The following is a 19,764-nucleotide window of genomic DNA, read 5'->3' as shown; positions in this document are numbered from 1 at the left end:
TGTATGAATATTGGTGGTGGTCAGAGGGGCCGTAGGCACAAAATGGCAGCCACGCTTCTGTCAGTGTGCCCAAGGCCGTTGTGGCTACAATATAGCTTACCACCACCGGTATGACTGATGTGAGTGACTGGTGTGAATGAAAAATGGTCTCTGTATGAGCATTGAGTCTCCTAGAAAAAAGTGCTATAAACGTAACTCCAAGCCATTATTATTATTATTATTATTATTATTATTATTATTATTATTATTATTATTATTACGCATCCAGGGGATATCTGTTGTTAGTGAAATATAACAAGTTTATTTATCAAACTTCATTTTTTATCTTTTTTCCTTTTCCGAAAATATCGCCCAAGTCCGTTATCGTATTGTATCATGAACTTTGCATATCGTCCCACCACTAATAGTTATTGTTCAATAGAGTAGGTTAATAGACAGACTTCCATTGGTAGTAGGTGGGTCAGTTTGGGGTATAGCCTACGTAGTGTTTCATGGGAAATGTAACCCGAGCAGGTTGGTCGGCTATTCGACAAAACGCAAGTTTAAATATATAATTTAAAATATATTATATAATTTTTACCTATTTGAAAGAATGGCAGCCGGTTCTGCCAGTTTATTTGCTTCCCGTTCAGTCTTCTTTCTTCAGTATTCAGAATGTGGAGGAGGAGGAGGAGGAGGAGGAAGAGGCCGGTCCGGAGGCAGGGCCAGCGGAATGCTACGTGTCTGTAGTCCCTCTTTAAAACCCCCCATTCGCCTTCCTTGACCATAGTACAAGTAGAAGTTTAAAGCTTCAGAGCTCAGCGAGCGGCACAGACCTCCAGACCTCCTCCAGACCCCGTCCAGACCCCGGTGAGAGTGACACACAGCGCGGAGGCGGAGAGCGCGATGTCCGGACTGAAGAAGCTTCGTACGGTGAGTAGATGTGGAGAAAAGGGCGAGAGAATTAAACTCGGCATGTTTCATCCACTTTTTGCTCTTAATGTTTGTCTTAAACGCAACCAAGTGTTGTTAAACTACTTCCAAGTGTTTTATTTCCCCCACACAGACGCCATTTGTGTACAATTCCACCTTGTTTGTTTTAGTTGTGGATGAAATCAGTGGTAGTCAGTCAGTCAGTCAGTGGTTATTACTGTGTTCATTCACTCCCATGTCTCTAGAACTTCCAGGTGGGATGCTATTGGTGCTGGTTTTGGCCCATTTAACTGGGCGAATATAGACAATTCATATTGGGAAAGAGTTTGTAATGATAAGAGATGTTGAACAGGGTGGAGAGCAACTCAGAGAACACCTGAAAACTCATCAAAGCTTTCAGACAAAGCTTTCAGACTTAAAAGTGCTTGATATGAAAGGTTGGGCACTGTGAAAGTTTTATGATCATTTTTACATATAAGAGTTCAGTCAGCAGCTGGTTGACTCTCCAGGAAGGAAAGTAGGAAGTATTTCTTCAGTTGGTTGACCAATATGATGAATCGAGAAAAAGAATAAAAAAAAAAAAAAAAAGAGAAAAATCAACAAGATTAATTTGATTTTTTTTAAAAAAAAAAAAAAAAAAAAAAGAAGAAGAAGAAGAAGAAGAAGAAGTTATTAATAATCCAATTTGTTTGGTTTAGTGTCTTTCGAGGACACAATGTCAATCACCTGGATGGCTTTTGTATTTGAACCGCAAACCCTTTGATTTATTGGATAGTTTGAACTTGCTGATGATTCAAACATACAATGTTGTGTTTGTTTATTTTCCTTGACGTGTGTCAATATTTGTGTTCCTTCAATCCCAAACTTTCTAAAGCTATCTGCGGTCTATCCTGTTACCTGTAATTATTGTCTTAGTGGAATTCATTAGGTAGCCATATATTAATCAGGCCGTATTAGAATGTTATTTTTTTCCATTTGTCCAGATTTTGACTTAAAATGCCACTTGAATTAAAGGGCCTGTATCATGATTATGAAAATCAACTTTTTTTGAGCTTTTAGCCGTGTTACAATGTTAATTCCTTATCAAAAACACCACCAAAGTGTTTTTGGGCTTCCTTCCTGCATCTCTGAGAAATCCTCAATAATCCTGCTCTCAAGCGGTTCAAATGCTAGTGACGTCACAAGCGTTCTGAACCGCCCCCTCCAGGAAGTGCCTGCTGCTGGTACCGCCCCTCCACAGTGAACACCGCAGCGTAGGCACCCAGGGAATAGACATCGTATCGCCTTTGACTTGATCTGACGTGTTTGTGTCCCAATGCGATGCAACGGTTGAGGTGACAAACAAATAATTATCACCTTTAATGCACTATTGCTGTATTTAATAAAGATGAGGAGGAGAAGAAGGTGAATTAGCAGCTTAAAACTCTGGTGATTGTTTGAGGCTGCTCTACTGCTGGATGAACACATTGCGGAGATGGACTCACACAATAGTCGCCTAAACATCCATGTGTTTTACTGTAACGTGCAGTTTTTTGGCTGAAAACAATAACAACAGTGTGTGGGTAGCAAGATAAAATCGCTTTGGTGATCACTGATCTGCCTCAGAGCGAGTCATGCAGGCAAGTTAGTGTATAGACACGCCCACTCATGAATATGCATAAGCAGGCAGCAAACAGCCAGTTGGTCAGAAAGTCACTTTTTAGAGGCAAAAACTCTGGAAAACAGGTGACTTTGGGAAAATAAACCTCTGGTTCTTAGAACAAATGGAGATGGGTGAAAAATGCATGATATGGGACCTTTAAATGTGCCTAAATAAAAAGCAAGGCAAGAGTAAGGCAAGTGTATAGTTACACAAGGCCATTCAATGGGCTTTGCATGATCAAAAAGTGCAACAGAAAACTTTCAATAGCTTAAAAATCAATAAGAACATTAAAATCTGCAGTAAAAACTTTTAGAATTAGCAATAAAAACATTAAATCAACAATAACATAATTAAAAATCTCTCTCTCCATCATACGCAGCAGAGAAAAAAGTGCCTTTAACTTAGATCTAAAAATAAAGCCAATTTCAACATTCACGGAACATACTAACATGAATAAATGTGCTAAACTGTATTTTGCTCTGTTCTTATTAAATATTATTATTATAATTATAATTATTATTATTATTATTAATAATAATAATGAACAAAACATAGAAGTTATACAATGTGTTGCATAGAAACTCATGTGTAATAATGAGTGTTTAGTTACAGAGCTTTTCGATTTGTCAGAAACGAGGCGAAAATAGAGCTTCAACTCTCAAAATATTGCAGTAATCTTGATGGTTCTCACGTTAGCTCTGAATGAACAAAGACACGTGTGAGGAAAAGATGTTCCACGAGATTCTTCAAGTTCAAATTTGACCTTTTTATACCTGCTTATCCTTTACAGGGTTGAAGCTGAAGTCGTGTGACGTAAGGCCAGAGGCAATCCAATCTAAGTATAGTAACCTCTATTATCATGTCATCATTCTTTTGCATGAGGCATCAATGAAATATTTAAGGGCGTTTAGTACATTAAAAAAAAAAAAAAACACCTCTTTACAACTCTTGTCACTGCCACGTTGTTCCATCTCAAACCTGTACACGCCGCATTCTTCATTTAAGCACTCTTTAGTGTGTGACATGTCAGAGGAGTCATTAATTAAAACCAAGGGTGTGTTTGGACATGGAAGAAAGAAAAGGGTGTCAGAGGCCAGAGGTGGTAAACCTATACTGGGAGGACAGGTTTGAAGTATCAGGACATGGAGACGAGGAGGGTGAACCAGTGGGCATGAGCACTGCCACATCATCGCCAGCAGCACACTGGTCACATTGTCCAGTCAGTCCTCTGCTTCCCTCCTTCCTCTGCGTTCAGTCCTCCTCCTTTAACAGAACTCAATACAGCCCTATTTATCCACAGCCTGCTTACACACATAGTGGATACAAGGCGTTTACAGTCCAGCTCCTAAAGCAGGGGTGTCCAAACCCAGGCCTCGAAGCGTCATGAATCCACCAGGTTCTAGATGTCTCTAAAACAGCTCTGCAGACAGTCTGCTAACTAGGGCTAGGCGATATGGACCAAAACTCATATCTAAGGCTGTGCGATTAATCAAAATTCAATAACGATTTTCATTATTACACTCTACGATTACAAAAATCAAGAAAAAAATGAATAATTAAAAAATAAAAATGTATATATTTATTTTTTACATAATGTTTTACATGCTAAATAAAACAAACAAAGAGTAAAGCTTGGCACACGTGAGAAAAATGCCACACAGGCTCATTTATTAACAAACTGTTGCACAATATGTGTCACTTTTGGCTTTTTCTCCTATAGTGGACAGCACGTGTGAGTGAGTTCTGTAGTGTGGCTTGTTATGGGGAAGTTCTGGGTTAGGACGCACTCAGTAATTCATCTAACTGAGCTTTTCATGCTGTTCTTAGAAGAAGCAAAGGCAGCGACTCCTGAAACAAGTATTTTGATACAAAATAAGCTATAAAAAAATATATATATATATAAATATGTCATTATAGACCAGAGGTGGGTAACTTCTATCAGAGCGGGACCCAACAAAATGTGATTCTCTGATCCGAGAACCACATTATCAACATTTATGTTAGCATTTAGAATAAAGACCAATCTGAGCATTAATACAGGAAATAACAACAGGTTGTTTGTGTGGGTTTTCATGGTGTTTATTGGGTTTTTAGACATTTTGTGGGTTTTTTTTTAAAGGCAAATTTGTGTTGCCTTTTTGTGTTTTTCGAGTCATTGTGTGCAATTTTCATTGGCATTTTGTGTGTCTTTGAAGTCGTATTGTATATGTTGTAGTTTCCGTAGTGATTTTGTGTTCAAGTGGTTTCTTTAGTGTGTCTTTCTGATCGTTTTTGTTGACATTTTGTGCATTTCGCTGTCGTTTTCTGTGTTTCTGGAGTTTTGTGTGTTATGTTGGGCTTGATAGAACTTCCAACTTCATGAAGTACTTTTTTTTTTTTTTTTTTTTTTTTGAGGGCCGCACAAAATTAGGCCGAGGGCTGCATGTGGCCCCCTGGCCTCCAGTTGCCTACATCTGTTATAGGCGATATTGTCATTTTCTATATCGCCAAAATAGAAATCTTTTTTTTTTTTTTTCACTCTTTCTAGAAAGACTAAATAGAAATCTCTATATATCGCCCAGCCCTACTGCTGCTAACCATTATTGTGTATTGGTGGCATTGACTCGAGGGCGGGGTTTGGACACGCTGTTTTGAAGTGTTCCCTCCTATAAATTTCCACAAGGTCACAAATATTGAAAGATCAAACAACAGGGAACATCTTGTTGCTTTGTGACCTCCTGATCCAACACCACAACAGTTTGGTTTGGCATTGCTTAGCCTGAGTAGCCTAATATAATATGGCTCCACTCTCTGTTGTATTGAAATCACTTCCTGTCGTCTGTCTTTGTTGTTGGTATTAGTTTTTAGCTGGTAATGCCACTAAGAGTAAAATAAGTCGTTATTTAATCCTAAAGTGAACCCTAATGTTCTTTCCTCACCCTCACGTAACACACTGTGTGTATTTTAAGCTGCACGTTGGTTTTTATGGCATTTATGTTTGTAAATTACTGCAAATCGTGCTGTTTATTTGTAACCTGTTATTTAATTGTAGGGTCAGTTACAATTAAATATTATATTGCAAGTACCCTAATTAAAATTATTATCCATCCAAGCATGCCATGAATGGACTATACTAGAATGGGTGTTGATAAAGGTGTAACAGTAGCTTTTTTCTTTTCTTTTTTTTTGCAGACCAACATCACGTTCACACACACATTTCCCGTTTACAGGCAGATTAGAGACTGAAATCAACAAAAATGTTTGTTTTTGAAAAAGTGGGATGAAATATAGGAGCTCTCAAGCAAGCACAGAGAGAACATGCAAACTTTACAGCAATAACATACTAGATTGAAAGCATTCTAGTGCAGAAATACTCAGAATGTTACAGTCGTCGTTATAAAAGAGAAAATCCTTTTAAAAAAGAACATTTTTAATGTTTAAAAATGTACAAGTGATTATTATTGATTAATTACACAACGATCCATCACACATCTTTTATATGTGGTTTGTATACATATTGTCTGTTTATTACATGGACTACAAGTCTGAAATAAAGTCTATCTATAGTGGTTACATGTTTTTGATCATTTTTGTTTTTCATCTCTTTTACTATTTTGTCTCTTGCTTTTCACCTTAAATAAATAGACGAAGTAGCATTGATGTGCGTTAATAAGATAAGATAAGATAATCCTTTAATCATCTCGCAATGGAGAAATTTACAGTGTTACAGCAGCAAAGCAGCATAACAGAAGAAACTCACTCAGTGCAAAATTAGATTAGATAAAAATATGAAAGTTTAAAAAAAAAGAGCCACGAACATCAACATGTAAGTCTGCACACACTGTATGAACACTATCATGCACATAATGCATATAAGGATGGACATGTTATTGCACAGTGGTACCTGTGCAATGCAAATCAAAAAAAAAAAAATAAGATCAGGTGGTGATGACATTTCATGACATTATTATTGCACAAGAGTTAGGGGTGGATTGTCCGGTTTGTGGGTGTGTTTTTGTGATCTGCTGGGAGCAGGCTTGGTTAAACAGTCTGACTGCAGCAGGAAGGAAGGACCTGCGGTATCTCTCCTTCAGACACCGCGGGTGACGAAGCCTGTCAAATAGGTTTTCCTTGACAATGTGTGGAAGTCACCATTCTCATCTGTTTTGATAATTATAAGCATAATCCTCCTTGATTGTAATATCTCCTTTGATTTTTAGGACGTCAACAGGGCGACAAACGTAGTGTTCCAGGCCCATCATGTCAGTCGTAGTAAGAGAGGCCAGGTCGTGGGCACCAGAGGGGGCTTCAGGGGCTGTACCATCTGGCTCACTGGTAAATCTTACCAACACACATGTGCCCGGTGAAATATTTATGTATTGAATAATGATGACTATAACTGTTCATGAACACACAGATAGATAAAAGTCAATTACTGGTGCTGCTTTTATCAGGTTTGTCTGGAGCTGGAAAGACCACAATCAGCTTTGCTCTGGAGGAGTACCTTATGTCGCATGCCATTCCCAGCTACTCGCTGGATGGGGACAACATACGCCACGGCCTGAACAAGAACCTGGGCTTCTCGTCTGAAGACCGCGAGGAGAACATCCGGCGCGTGGCCGAGGTGGCCAAACTGTTTGCCGATGCTGGTCTTGTTTGTGTCACCAGTTTTATTTCTCCTTTTGCCAAGGTGAGATGACGCTAAAGCTTAGTGTTGATTAAGTTTATTCTTGTAATGTGTAACTTTGTATTTAGACAATGTGTTTCTGAGTTTATTTTCAGGCACAAAACCTGTCTTTGGATGGAGATCATTTTATAGTTTATACATTTAAAATCAGTCATTTGAGATTAATACTAATTTAGAATCGCATGGGAAATCATCTGTAGTCAAATCTGCATTTAAAAAAAAAAAAAATGAAGTCTATGTTAAGGTTTATATATGAGGTTATAATCTAATTTTTAAAAAGACATTTTGATTTTATTTTGAAAATTTTCATTTTTTTCATTAGCCTGTATTTTGTTAAGGAGAACCACATTGAGATAATTAATCTGTGTGTCCTGGCAGCAGTACATAAAACAAGTTTACGGTGTCAAAGTAATGTTAAAATGTTCTTAAAACAAATAACGTGAAAAACAATAAAAAAGTAGTCGCAGAGTAAGAGCTTATGAAAAAAAAAACTGTAAAAGCCACCAAATAATTGATCTTGGTAATTTCATTATAGAAATTAAACACCTTTTTTTTTTTCATTTATTTACAACAGTTAAAGAAAATGATTTAGTTTATTTGTGGCAAAAACAGAAAATGTGTCAACAAAATGGTAAAAATGGCCCCAATTAGAGTTTTTCTCAAAATATGTTGTTTTTTTTTTCCTTTCTAGGATCGTGAAAAGGCAAAAAAGATTCATGAAAGTTCCGGCCTCCAGTTTTTTGAAGTATTTGTTGATGCTTCTCTGGAAGTGTGTGAGAGTAGAGATGTGAAAGGACTTTACAAGAAAGCGCGTGCTGGAGAGATCAAAGGTCAGTCCATCTATCCTTTCATCCTTTCATCCATCCATCCATTCATCTCGTTTGTCTAGCATCCCATTTCCTTTAAGTTACAACGACAGTGGTTTTTCTGTTAGTGACTTTCATTTGCATCCTTTTCGATCAGGTTTCACAGGGATCGATTCTGACTATGAATGTCCAAACAAGCCGGATCTTGTTCTGGAAACAGGAGAACTCACTGTTAACGAATGCCTCCAACAAGTGTTGAAACTACTCATCAAACAGGTGGGTGTAAGGGAAAACATCCTGGTGGGATTTCCTATAAGGACTCTCAAACAAAAAAGGGTATAGATTTTTCCGATATATTCTAACACGTGTTATACAAGCTTCCAGAGTTGTTTGTTCACTTTACAGCAATGATGGGAACCATACTAAAGAAGTATATCCAATGGTAAACAAACCTTTTATTTTTGCACAAAACTAGTTCTATTTAATGAAGGTGGAGGCTAACTAGTAAAAACCAAACCAAACAACACATGATGAGGGATTCAACACATCCTGGACAACCCACATATGAAAGTTTATTTATTTTGTGACGATTTATTTAGCTGAGAAAAATGTGTGCACATGAAGAATGACAAAGTCAATTAATTAATTAAAAAAAAAAAAAAACTTCACTTTGATTCGAAAGAGAAATCTGAGCCTAACATTAATAAAATGATGTAACTATAAAATAAACCAAAGTGCTCCTCTCTCAATAAAGCTAAAGCAAACATTTAAAACCTCCCGGCAATGCTGATAAAGTACACGTGTAAACACATGTTTTACTGCTCAATCAGCGCTTAGGAGGTAGTGAAAGTCAATATTGTTCCAGCCACTGTCGAGTGAGGCACACGATTTCAGACACCCTTTCTATAATTACAATTAAATTAATCGCAAACCTGGGGAAACAGTTCCATTGCGTACACATATGTAGTTAATAATTATTTTTAAAAAATATATATAATATCAGTTCTCTTGAGGATCATTTTACCATTTTTTTATAAAACTATTGAAATTGAGGGGTATATTGACAAAATAAACACACACACCAATAATATAAAACCAATATTTTCATAAACAAGGAAGCTAAACAATTTGATGAAAAACTAATCATATGATAAGATAATATTTGTTTTGTGTATTTTACAGCTGATTTAACTGACCTGTTATCATAACAGATGCTAACGCAAGAGGAAGGCTATGTCTCATGGGGTTATTTATTTTGGGCTCGGTAATTGAGAACGTAATTGTAATTGACTTTCAGGGGAAAAAAAATCGAATTTTAATTTAATTGGAATTGGAAAAAATGTCCGTCACTGTAATCATGATTGAGTTATAAATGAACATGGATAATGTAAGACGGAATGGTAATTGAAAAATGTAATTGGCCCCAACCCTTGTCCTATGAAATATTTCCAAGATGAATTAAAATGATACGTAGATGCATATTTATTCATATTATGCACCCAATTCTTTTTTTTTACTCCACAGCTAAACAGGTAGGTTACACGTAAAACCCTCAGTGATCAGATTCATAGTTTGCACTGTGAAATATCTATTCCTCAGAAAAGGCGAACACTTTTAATTCCACAAAAATTCTGGAGAACTGCAGGTCCATTTTTTATGTTGCGAGACGAGGCACATAGGAAGAAACGAGCCCAGAGATGGTGCCATTTGCCGGATCGCGGTCAAAACTGCCATTGTGCTCAGGTTGTTAACGTCTGTCGTGCAATGAGTGGTCGCCGTGCATGGCTGCTCTGCTGCTGTTGGTGTGTGTTTGTGAATGGCTGACAGTGTAAGGTGCTTTGCAACTATTGATGAAAGCACGTAAAAGTTGTTGATTTTTTTTTTTTTAAATGTCCTCGCCATTTTCTTTTTGTGGGCAGAATATTGTTCCAGGTGAGGTTTTGGAGGAGGTCAATGAGCTCTTTGTTCCAGAAAACATGAGACGTCTCACCGAGGATGAAGCAAAGACATTGCCCTCCATCAACATCACTAAGGTGACCAGTCTCTTAACTCCTGAAACATGTACTGTATATAGAAAATATTCAATTTTGGAATCACATTAAGACAGTGGGCAACACATTATGTTGATCTTAAAGTAAATGAACTCTCACTGACATCTCAGCAATTTCACTTCCAATGCTATTTGTTTTGATATGTGTGGCTGTTTTTTTTTCCAAAGAATTTTTTTTTCTTTTCTTTACATCATCCAAAATACAGTAACAGAATACAGTCAATTACCTCCAATGAATACCCTCCCCACACAAATCCATTGGACCACACACAATGTATCCTGCAGGGCAGGACAAAATTATATATATATATTTAAAAAATAGTGAAATTAAAAAAACAATCATATTTATTCTTTTTGAATAATTTGTTGTTTCTTTTATTCAGACAAAAGTTTTTCAGGAAATTTGCTTTGATCTCCTGACATGTTTCGACTGTCAACTGCCAGTCTTCTTTAGAGGCGTCTGCTGAGCGCTTTGATGTTTCCTTGACCTCTGCGTAATTATCCAAGCAAGTTCTTTTTGTCTTCTTTTTGAATAATATGTTAAGGTTTCATTTATTCTGACAAATTGTTTTCAGGAAATGGACTTTGATCCCCTGACATGTTTCGAATGTCAACTGCCAGTCTTATTCAGAGGCGTCTGCTTATTGTATTGATGTTTCCTTGACTTCAGTGTGATTATTCCAGCAAAAAGAAGACAAAAAGAACTTGCTGGGATAATTACACAGAAGTCAAAGAAACATCAAAGCGATCAGCAGACGCCTCTGAAGAAGACTTTGCAGTTGACAATCGAAACATATCAGGAGATCAAAGTACATTTCCTGAAAACTGTTTGTCTGAATAAATAAACCTTAACACATTATTCAAAAAGAAGACAAAAAGAACTTGCTGGGATAATTACGCAGAGGTCAAGGAAACATCAAAGCAATTAGCAGACGCCTCTGAAGAAGACTGGCAGTTGACAGTCGGAACATATCAGGAGATCAAAGTATATTTCCTGAAAACTGTTTGTCTGAATAAATGAAACCTTAACATATTATTAAAATAGAAGACAAAAAAGGTTGCTGGGATAATTACGCAGAAGTCAAGGAAACATCAAAGCAATCAGCAGACACGTCTAAAGAAGACTGGCAGTTGACAGTCGAAACATGTCAGGAGATCAAAGCAAATTTCCTGAAAAACTGTTGTCTGAATAAATGACACCTTAGCATATCACTCAAACATAATACAAATGTATAACATTCATTATTTAAAAAAAGCTACAGTGACTTTAGCACAGTTATTAAAGATTGTGTCCTGTGTTGTACCAAATATTGCTACCTCAGCCCTGGGTTCTACAGGTTTCTTCAAAACTGAAAGAAAATTAAATATAGTATCATAATATATATAATATAGTCTGATAGAGCCAAAACATGTGGGATGATGTGGCAGGAGTTGAGCCGCAGCGATCACAGTTAAGTGTGACTATTTTCATATTAATCAATATAAAGGCTGGATATGTCTGTAAATAATTTCTGCGCACTTAGAAACACTCTGCATTTATATGTACCAGTAATAATAGTTGTGTTTTATTTATTTGTGCACAGTTGGATCTGCAGTGGGTGCAGGTTTTATCTGAAGGCTGGGCGAGCCCACTGAAGGGCTTCATGAGAGAGCGTGAGTTCCTCCAGGTGCTGCACTTTGGGAATCTACTGGATGGTAAGAAAGTAGTCATATCTATTGTTTTCTCTATGTGCTCACATAAATTAACATAAATTAACAGCATATGATTCAAGTTATGTGTGTGCTGTGTTTGCTGTTGTGTTCACTGGTTGATGTCACTTTGTCATCTTTAGGTGGGACCATTAACTTGACAGTCCCCATAGTCCTGCCAGTCACTACGGAGGTTAAAGAAGAGCTGGAAGGCTCTGAGGCCATTACTTTAGAATATAATGGCTCACCTGTGGCAGTCCTCAGGAACCCTGAGTTTTACCCACATCGCAAAGAGGAGCGCTGCGCCCGACAGTGGGGCACCAGCTGCCCACAGCACCCCTACATTAAGGTGATAGTCAGGCAAAAAAAAAAAAATCTATACTAACTATACCCAAAGGCTATTTTTTATCTGCAGTCCCTGGACCAAATGTTCAATTGTCACCGTAAAAGAATATGAATTACTGGAAATATACAGTAAAATATACAGTGTCAAATGCAACTACATGATAACATATAACACTCCATTTACATAGAAGAAGCAACAGCATTTTTGTTGCTTGATCTTAAGCAATGCATCACATAAATGGAAACTTTATCTCTCATCGGTTAAACACTCATGTCTTATATCTAAAAAATTAAAGGTCTGGTTATAGCAAAGAGACAAAACTACCTGTATTAAGAGCTTTTTTTTTTATGTTCTGACAGTGATAATGTATTGTGTTCAGATGTCGACCCTGGACACCTTCAAAACATACACTGCTATAAGAAAAATGAGGCGCTTTATTTATTAGTTTATTTTTAAAATGTTCCGTTTATTGATCATCAGATGGTTATGGAAGGCGGTGATTGGCTCGTCGGCGGTGACCTGGAAGTACTAGAGCGAATCGTGTGGAAAGATGGGCTCGACCAGTATCGCTTCACTCCTAAGGAACTCAAGCAGAAATTTAAAGAACTGCAAGCAGGTATGAAAGTCGGACATACTGGACTCTAAAACAGTTGTTGATGTTGAGCTCAAAGAGGCTGTTGTTGGTTTGGTCTGGATGTTAGACGATTAGTTACAGCTGTTTAAAAAAAAAAACGAATACAAACATGAAAGATGTTGGTCCTTTGTCTTTCAGTGGATCCAGATGAGAGTAACATGGTCACGGTAAAGCTGCAGAAGCATTGTGGAGTCAAACAGTTGTTTTAATAAGCCTGTTACTCACTAATTATACAGTAAATGTCACACTGAGGATTGCTTTCATTTGTTAAAGTGCACTGAGATATGGTTTGACACTGTCTATTCTCCTGTGTGATTTGTTTTCAGCATGTCGGTTTAGCATTTTGAGTACTTGCTGACTGAGCAACCCCAATGCAACACAAATGGAAAGACTTTTTTTCCCGTTTTCTGTTTTCTTCCCAATGCATATTTTAATAATTTTGAAATGTTTTCTTCAACTCACAATAAAGAGATGTAAGCCTCTCCTCGTCACTAAAGCATGACCTTTTAGAAGGATTTATTCTTGGTTCACTAATCACTCATGCTGTCACCTTTCTTATTGCTTCCGTGTTCATCATTTAGAAAGAAAAGCCATGAGCTCACGGGTTTAAGTCATTGGCGCTTCTGTAACTTAAATCTTAGCTAACTTTACACAGAGGAATAAAGTTAGTAAAATGTGTCCATAGTCTGTAATAACCAAAAATGTCAAGTATCTGTTATTAACACATAAACAGCTTTATCTTTTAAACCAGGGGTTCTCAAACTTGGGATCACGAGACACTGGGAGGGGGGTCACCAGATGCCTTCAAGAAATTAGGAATATATATATATTTTTTTTATCAATTTGAGCCCATTTTTGCCATATTTTAACCTATTTTCATCACTTTTTCTTGCCACATTTTTGCTCCTTTTAATACATATTTGTTACCATAATCACATTTCTGCCACTTTTGAATTTAAATGCCTTCTCTGCACATTTTTTCCACTTTCAAGACATTTTAGGCACTTATAAACCCTTTCCAACCCTTTTTTCACCTAATGTCACATATGTTGACGCATTATTGTCACTTTTCACCATATTTCATGCTTATTTTTTGTCAATTTAAACACATTCACGATTTGTCATGGCTTTATTTATCATTTTAGTGTTTTGGCAACTCTTAATTTACCACTTTTAACCAATTTCTGTGTGTTTTTTTTTTAATCCCATTTCACCACCTTTTTCACCATTCCTCACTTTTAACCCATTTTATTTCTGATTAAAAGAAGTATTTATATCTTTAAGATGACTACATACTATGGCACAAATAATAATAAACTTCCTGGATAACAGTGGATATTATTCAGATAAATAAATAAATGTGGTTATCACAGATTCATAGAACAATGGACCATCATTTTTCTGACTTTATGGATGGACCCTGAAAAAGCACTCCTCTTCATTCCTCCTTATAGATGGCCCTGTCAATCACCTTCAGGTACAGTGGGGGTCCCTGGTCTCTGGAACCTTTAGTTCGGGGGTCGCGGGGGGAAATGGTTAAGAAACACTGCTTTAGACAAACCCGAACCAATTCAAGTACTGGATGGATTTTTCAATTTTTCATTTAAATGTGATTCAGGGTATGAAAACGGCTTGTATTGTATTTAATATCACAAGCATTTTAATATTTTCCTCATCTATCCATCATCGCTTTTCTCCCTTTAGATGCAGTATTCGCCTTCCAGCTGCGCAACCCAGTCCACAATGGCCACGCCCTGCTCATGCATGACACCAAACGGCGTCTTCTGGAGCGTGGATACAAGAAACCCGTGCTGCTGCTTCACCCGCTCGGAGGCTGGACCAAAGACGACGATGTTCCTCTGGACTGGAGGATGAAGCAGCATGCTGCAGTCATTGAGGACGGAATCCTGGACCCAGCCAGCACCATCGTCGCCATCTTTCCCTCACCTATGATGTACGCAGGACCCACAGAGGTAAGAGCGATGGCAGCTGATGTTTTAGTCCAACAAAAATCAAGTGTTTCATCATTGGTTTTGTGTTTTTTTTTTTTTTTTTTTTTTTAGGTCCAGTGGCACTGCAGAGCCAGGATGATCGCCGGAGCGAACTTTTACATCGTGGGCCGGGACCCTGCAGGTATGCCTCACCCAGAGACAAAGCAGGACCTATACGACCCCACCCATGGAGGGAAGGTCCTCACCATGGCTCCCGGACTCACCTCCGTGGAGATCATCCCCTTCAGGGTGGCTGCCTACAACAAGGCAAAGAAAGCCATGGACTTCTTCGACCCAGAGAAGTAAGTTTAGACACAGAGGGGCACACAGCATATTCATTTAGATATTTTAGTTATATTCTTTGTCACATATTTGAATCATATGGAAGATTATTGCGTCCACTGAAGATTTTCTTTTTTTTTTGGTTTTTCTGAGTTGATAAGAACAAGTACATTTTTTAAAAAAATCCCATTTTTATAGGAAATATTTTCAGTTTCTTCTGAACTGATGAGAATTTTTTTTATATAGGAAATATCTTGTTTTTTTTGTTTTTTTTAATTAATGGGATACGTTTTTATAGGAAATATAAAAATATTTCCTATAAAAACTTATCTCATCAACTCAGAAAAACCAAAAAACATTTCCGAGAAAAACAAGGCTGAATTGTTTTATTTACTTTTCTTCTGTGAATGCAATAATCTTCCATTGATTCACAACTTATAATAAAAAATATATTTTAAAAACATTTTGAGAGGGGTGAAGGTGTTCGTTCGTTTAATAACATTGAATTAGGTTTTGTTTTATTTTTTTTAAAAAAAGTAATCTATTTTTCATTCAGTCATAAATACATTTGCTGTACCTGCTTTATCGAGTACAAGCTTGTTAGAGCCCGATATGTAACAATGACCCCGAAATATAACAACACCCAAATTGTTATTTAAAAAAATTTAATAAATGATATAACAAGATGCTGAGCCCAAAATGTAAAAACTTTTTGCTATTGTTATTCCATTATGCGGCAGGCAAAACATTTTCCCCTTTATAGTGTCATAATTTTATTACGTCATAAAGTTAGTTAATGATTTATGGATTAATGGGCTTTTTATGTCAATGTAGAGAGTAGTATCATACACAAATGTGTAAGTGTAAATGTGTGTCTCTCTCTGTGTATGTATATAAATAAGTATATATATTAAACTCTTTTTTTCTCATTTAAATATATATATATATATATATATATATATATATATATATATATATATATATATATATATATATATATATATATAAAAGAGTCAAAAAGTTTTTACATTTTGGCTCGGTATCTTGTTACATTATTGACAAGTTGTAACATTTTGGGTTTTATTACTTTTTTTTTAAATTACATTTCGAGCTCAACACTTTTGATACATTATTGACCAGTTATTACATTCAGGATTTATTACTTTTTTTTTTTATTAACAATTCCAGTTTTATTACATATCAAGCTTTAACAAGGCTCACACAAGCATTGGTTAAACTAAATTAAATAAAAGTCGTTCTAATACTTTGGATTTCCTATTAATGCACTTAAAATAGGTTATTTTTGTTTTGGTATTCATTTTTAAAAGCAGTAAATTACAATAATTTGTCAATAATTATCATTGATTTTAAGTCACATGTTTCTCTTCTCTCTTCTTCTTCTTCTTCTTCCGTTTCTTAGTCGGGATAACTTTGAGTTCATCTCTGGAACCAAGATGAGGAACATGGCTCGCAGCGGCCAAAACCCTCCTGATGGCTTCATGGCTCCATCAGCCTGGAAAGTGTTGGTGGAGTATTACTCCTCCATTCAGAAGGACCAGTGAATCCTCGACACTTGCTGTTTGACATGAAATCATGCAGTTACCGGTAGTTCCTGGAGAGGAAATGGTGTACGTTGTATGTTTGGGATGAATATGAATGGCTATGAATCATTTACAAATGTAAAATGTCTTAAAGGGAACTGCGGTTATGAAGACTAGTTGGCCTTCAATTGTTTCAAATCTCTTTTTTCAATCATTCACAGTGTTATAAACACTAAAAATAATGTAAGTATGTTTTTTATTATTAATATTTACTTAATTCATTCACTTTTTAAATCTCTGGTTGCTGTTATTACATGAAACTGACCTCATTGGAATTCTAGTGAGAAGATCAGGACTCAATTTTTTTTTTTTTGACTATCACACTTAAAAAAAAGAGTCACTTCTCAGTATAATATGCATATTTTAAAATAAATATTTGGTGCGTATTTTAAATCAAACCTATTTAGGACGTCTCCTTGTTTATTGTAGATGTAATGTGAAAAAAGTTCTATATCAATTAGGGCTGGGCGATATGGAACAAAATTCATATTCAGATGTTTTTCCTCAAAATTGCAATATATGATATAAATATTGATATTAAAGCACATTTATTAGCAAATAGCTGCCCAATATGTGCCACTTTTGGCTTTTTCTCCATTAAGGGACAGCATGTGTGAGTGAGTTCTGTAGCGTGGCTTGTTTAGGGACAGGTCGAGGTTATGACGCACTCAGGAATCCATCAAATTGTGCTTTTCTTGCAGTTCTGAGAACGCATTGACTCCTAAAACAAGTATTTTAATACAAAAATAAGATATGAAATACAATATACTTTTTTAGTCAATATTGTAATTTTCTATATCGCCAAAATAGAAAACTCCATATCATATCTTGAATCTCAGAATATTGCCCAGGCCAGATAGCAATACATGTATATGGAAATTAAGGGTATAGAATAATTAGATTGCATTGCTGCAGCACTCTCAACATTACTGCAAACTGAATGTCTGACTTATAAAAGACAAAAAAAAGCATTAAAGAATAATAATAATACAACCCAAAAACAAATACCCCCAGGAGTATATTTATTTTAATCTACTTTCAGCAGATGGTTCCAGTGCTGTTTTTTGAGGCCAACAAGTCAGAATGATTTCAGTTCTTTTTAGGGAAAGTATGTGTTTTTACATTCCTATATATAACTCTCTGATGAATAACTCAATCGTGTTTGTATCTACATAGTAAAAACGTTAAACTTGAAATACATATTTTAGTAAATTAATAGTCATTTGAAAGTTTAGGAACACAGTTATACAGGGAAATTGTTTTTTTTTAATACTCACTTTTATTATCTGAAGGATCATGGAGATAAATATATATATATATATTTTTTTTTTTTTCCAATGTTGTAGTAGTTTTAACTGTAAAATTGTGTCCCTGTTGAATCTTTATAAACTAAATGGGTGCTGAACTGTAGTTTTGTCCCTATAGTACTTCATTTATATAACATGAAAGCTGATAAATTCCCTATTTTGATGCTTTGTGCTATTATGCAAGACCAAATGATATTTTTTAACAATGTGAAAGTGCCTTTTTCTCAAGTCGTCATTATGAAAGGGATTGTTGGCTCGTCTCTGTATTTTTTTTTTTTGTTTTTTTTTTAAGAAATACCTTTATGATAACCCAGTTGAAGGATGATGGAGGAAATGCAGTAATAAAGTTATATAATGGTTATTGTGACTGTGAGCATGGGGCATTCGGATGTGCTTCATCATCATTGCTGTACTCTGTACCCCTGGTTGTGTAATAATGTAACTTTGGAACATAAAGGACATAAGGATAAATGGCGCCATCATCTGGTGACAACTGGTACACAACATAAAAACATTACAACAGGGCTTTTTTGGGGGGGACGAATGTAACAAATATGATATTTTACAATCATAAAAGTGATTTTCATGATATGAACTACTGAATAAAACTTGATTTGTTCATAATATTTTGCTACACATCATCTGATCAATTGAATTCTCATTCCAGTGCTCAGCCATGTCAAAGTTCCAATACATTTTAAGACATTTACAGGAGAAAAAATTAAAAAAAAAAATCTTTTGGAATCTTGATCTCGACAAACAGATCATGAATATCCTGAGATGCTTTGAAATGACACTAAAGAGGAGCCTGAGTGAACTTTGAGGTCTGATTAATTTGACCTGTCACTAAGCGTTGGGTGATTAGCTGCTCGGAGACGAGTGCCTCGCTTTGAAGAAGAACGGGACTCACCTTTAAAGAAGCAGATTCCCAACTAGCCTTTTACATGGAATCAGATTATTTAATCTGTAGTTTTCCCAGTAACCTCATTTAGATCTGATGAACCTTATCACTTTCCCACATGTCCAACTTTTGAACACACATGTAGTGTCAATGTAAAATAGTAACATGCACGTTGTCTTTTGTCTTCATATGCACATCAAAGGCTATTGGTAAATCTTCAAAGGACACATTTGGAAGTATTTGTATTTGCTATTGCAGATCTGCTTTGGAGCCATTTACACAGCTGTAATGTTGTATGAGCTTTGCTAAATATATATCCCCACCTAAAAATCAGATGTAGATCTCATTTTTTTAATTATTTATTATAAACTGATTATGCATTGTGTTTTAGAGTACTACAAAATGCATTATTCAATGTTGGACGACCGCTTACAGGATCAACATTGCTTTTTCGAGCACAACTTTTAATATTAATCATATTCGTTAGTTGTTTTTTTTAAATTATTATTATTTTATTTTATTTTTTTGCTTTTAATAAATGCTTATATTATAAGTTAAAACTTTGTCGTAGTTTAACCGTAGGAAACATCTACACTACACTACTGCGCTACAGAAGAAGTTGATGAAGCTATTTTAATATTTGTGTCTTTTAGTTTCATTAAAAGGAATAATTCCCATTATTAAAAATTCACATAAATAGTACAAATGTTGACATATAAGAGTGAGCAAGACTGCTAGATTTCACCTGTAGTACCTTGACATTTGCACAGATAAAAATAAGACATCATAAAAAGACAATTAACTATTTTATTTTTGCACAAAAGAAATAAAGCAAAGTTATGCTGATTACGTTGATGGCCTGTGTGTGACCTTTTGCTAAGATACCACACTTTTTTATTAAAAACCACAAAACTTATTATAGTGAGATGATCAGACA

The 19,764-nt window shown here is 35.8% G+C and overlaps 1 protein-coding gene across 1 annotated transcript; it reads left to right on the top strand.

The window, feature by feature from the left end:
- Positions 1 to 675: 675 nt before the first annotated feature.
- On the top strand, positions 676 to 18,552 carry LOC114477111 (bifunctional 3'-phosphoadenosine 5'-phosphosulfate synthase 2-like). Its single transcript, XM_028469211.1, has 12 exons — positions 676 to 912; positions 6,754 to 6,868; positions 6,988 to 7,223; positions 7,912 to 8,050; positions 8,184 to 8,302; positions 9,946 to 10,059; positions 11,660 to 11,771; positions 11,909 to 12,114; positions 12,592 to 12,727; positions 14,450 to 14,718; positions 14,809 to 15,038; positions 16,439 to 18,552. The coding sequence occupies exons 1-12, from the start codon at positions 886 to 888 to the stop codon at positions 16,578 to 16,580; spliced, it is 1,845 nt and encodes a 614-aa protein (XP_028325012.1). The 5' UTR covers positions 676 to 885; the 3' UTR covers positions 16,581 to 18,552.
- Positions 18,553 to 19,764: the final 1,212 nt, after the last annotated feature.

Source organism: Gouania willdenowi, chromosome 15 (assembly GCF_900634775.1).
Source record: "Gouania willdenowi chromosome 15, fGouWil2.1, whole genome shotgun sequence".
Lineage (NCBI taxonomy): Eukaryota > Metazoa > Chordata > Actinopteri > Blenniiformes > Gobiesocidae > Gouania > Gouania willdenowi.
The sequence above is the reverse complement of the archived record's forward strand: the minus strand, read 5'-3'. Positions and strand labels throughout refer to the sequence as shown.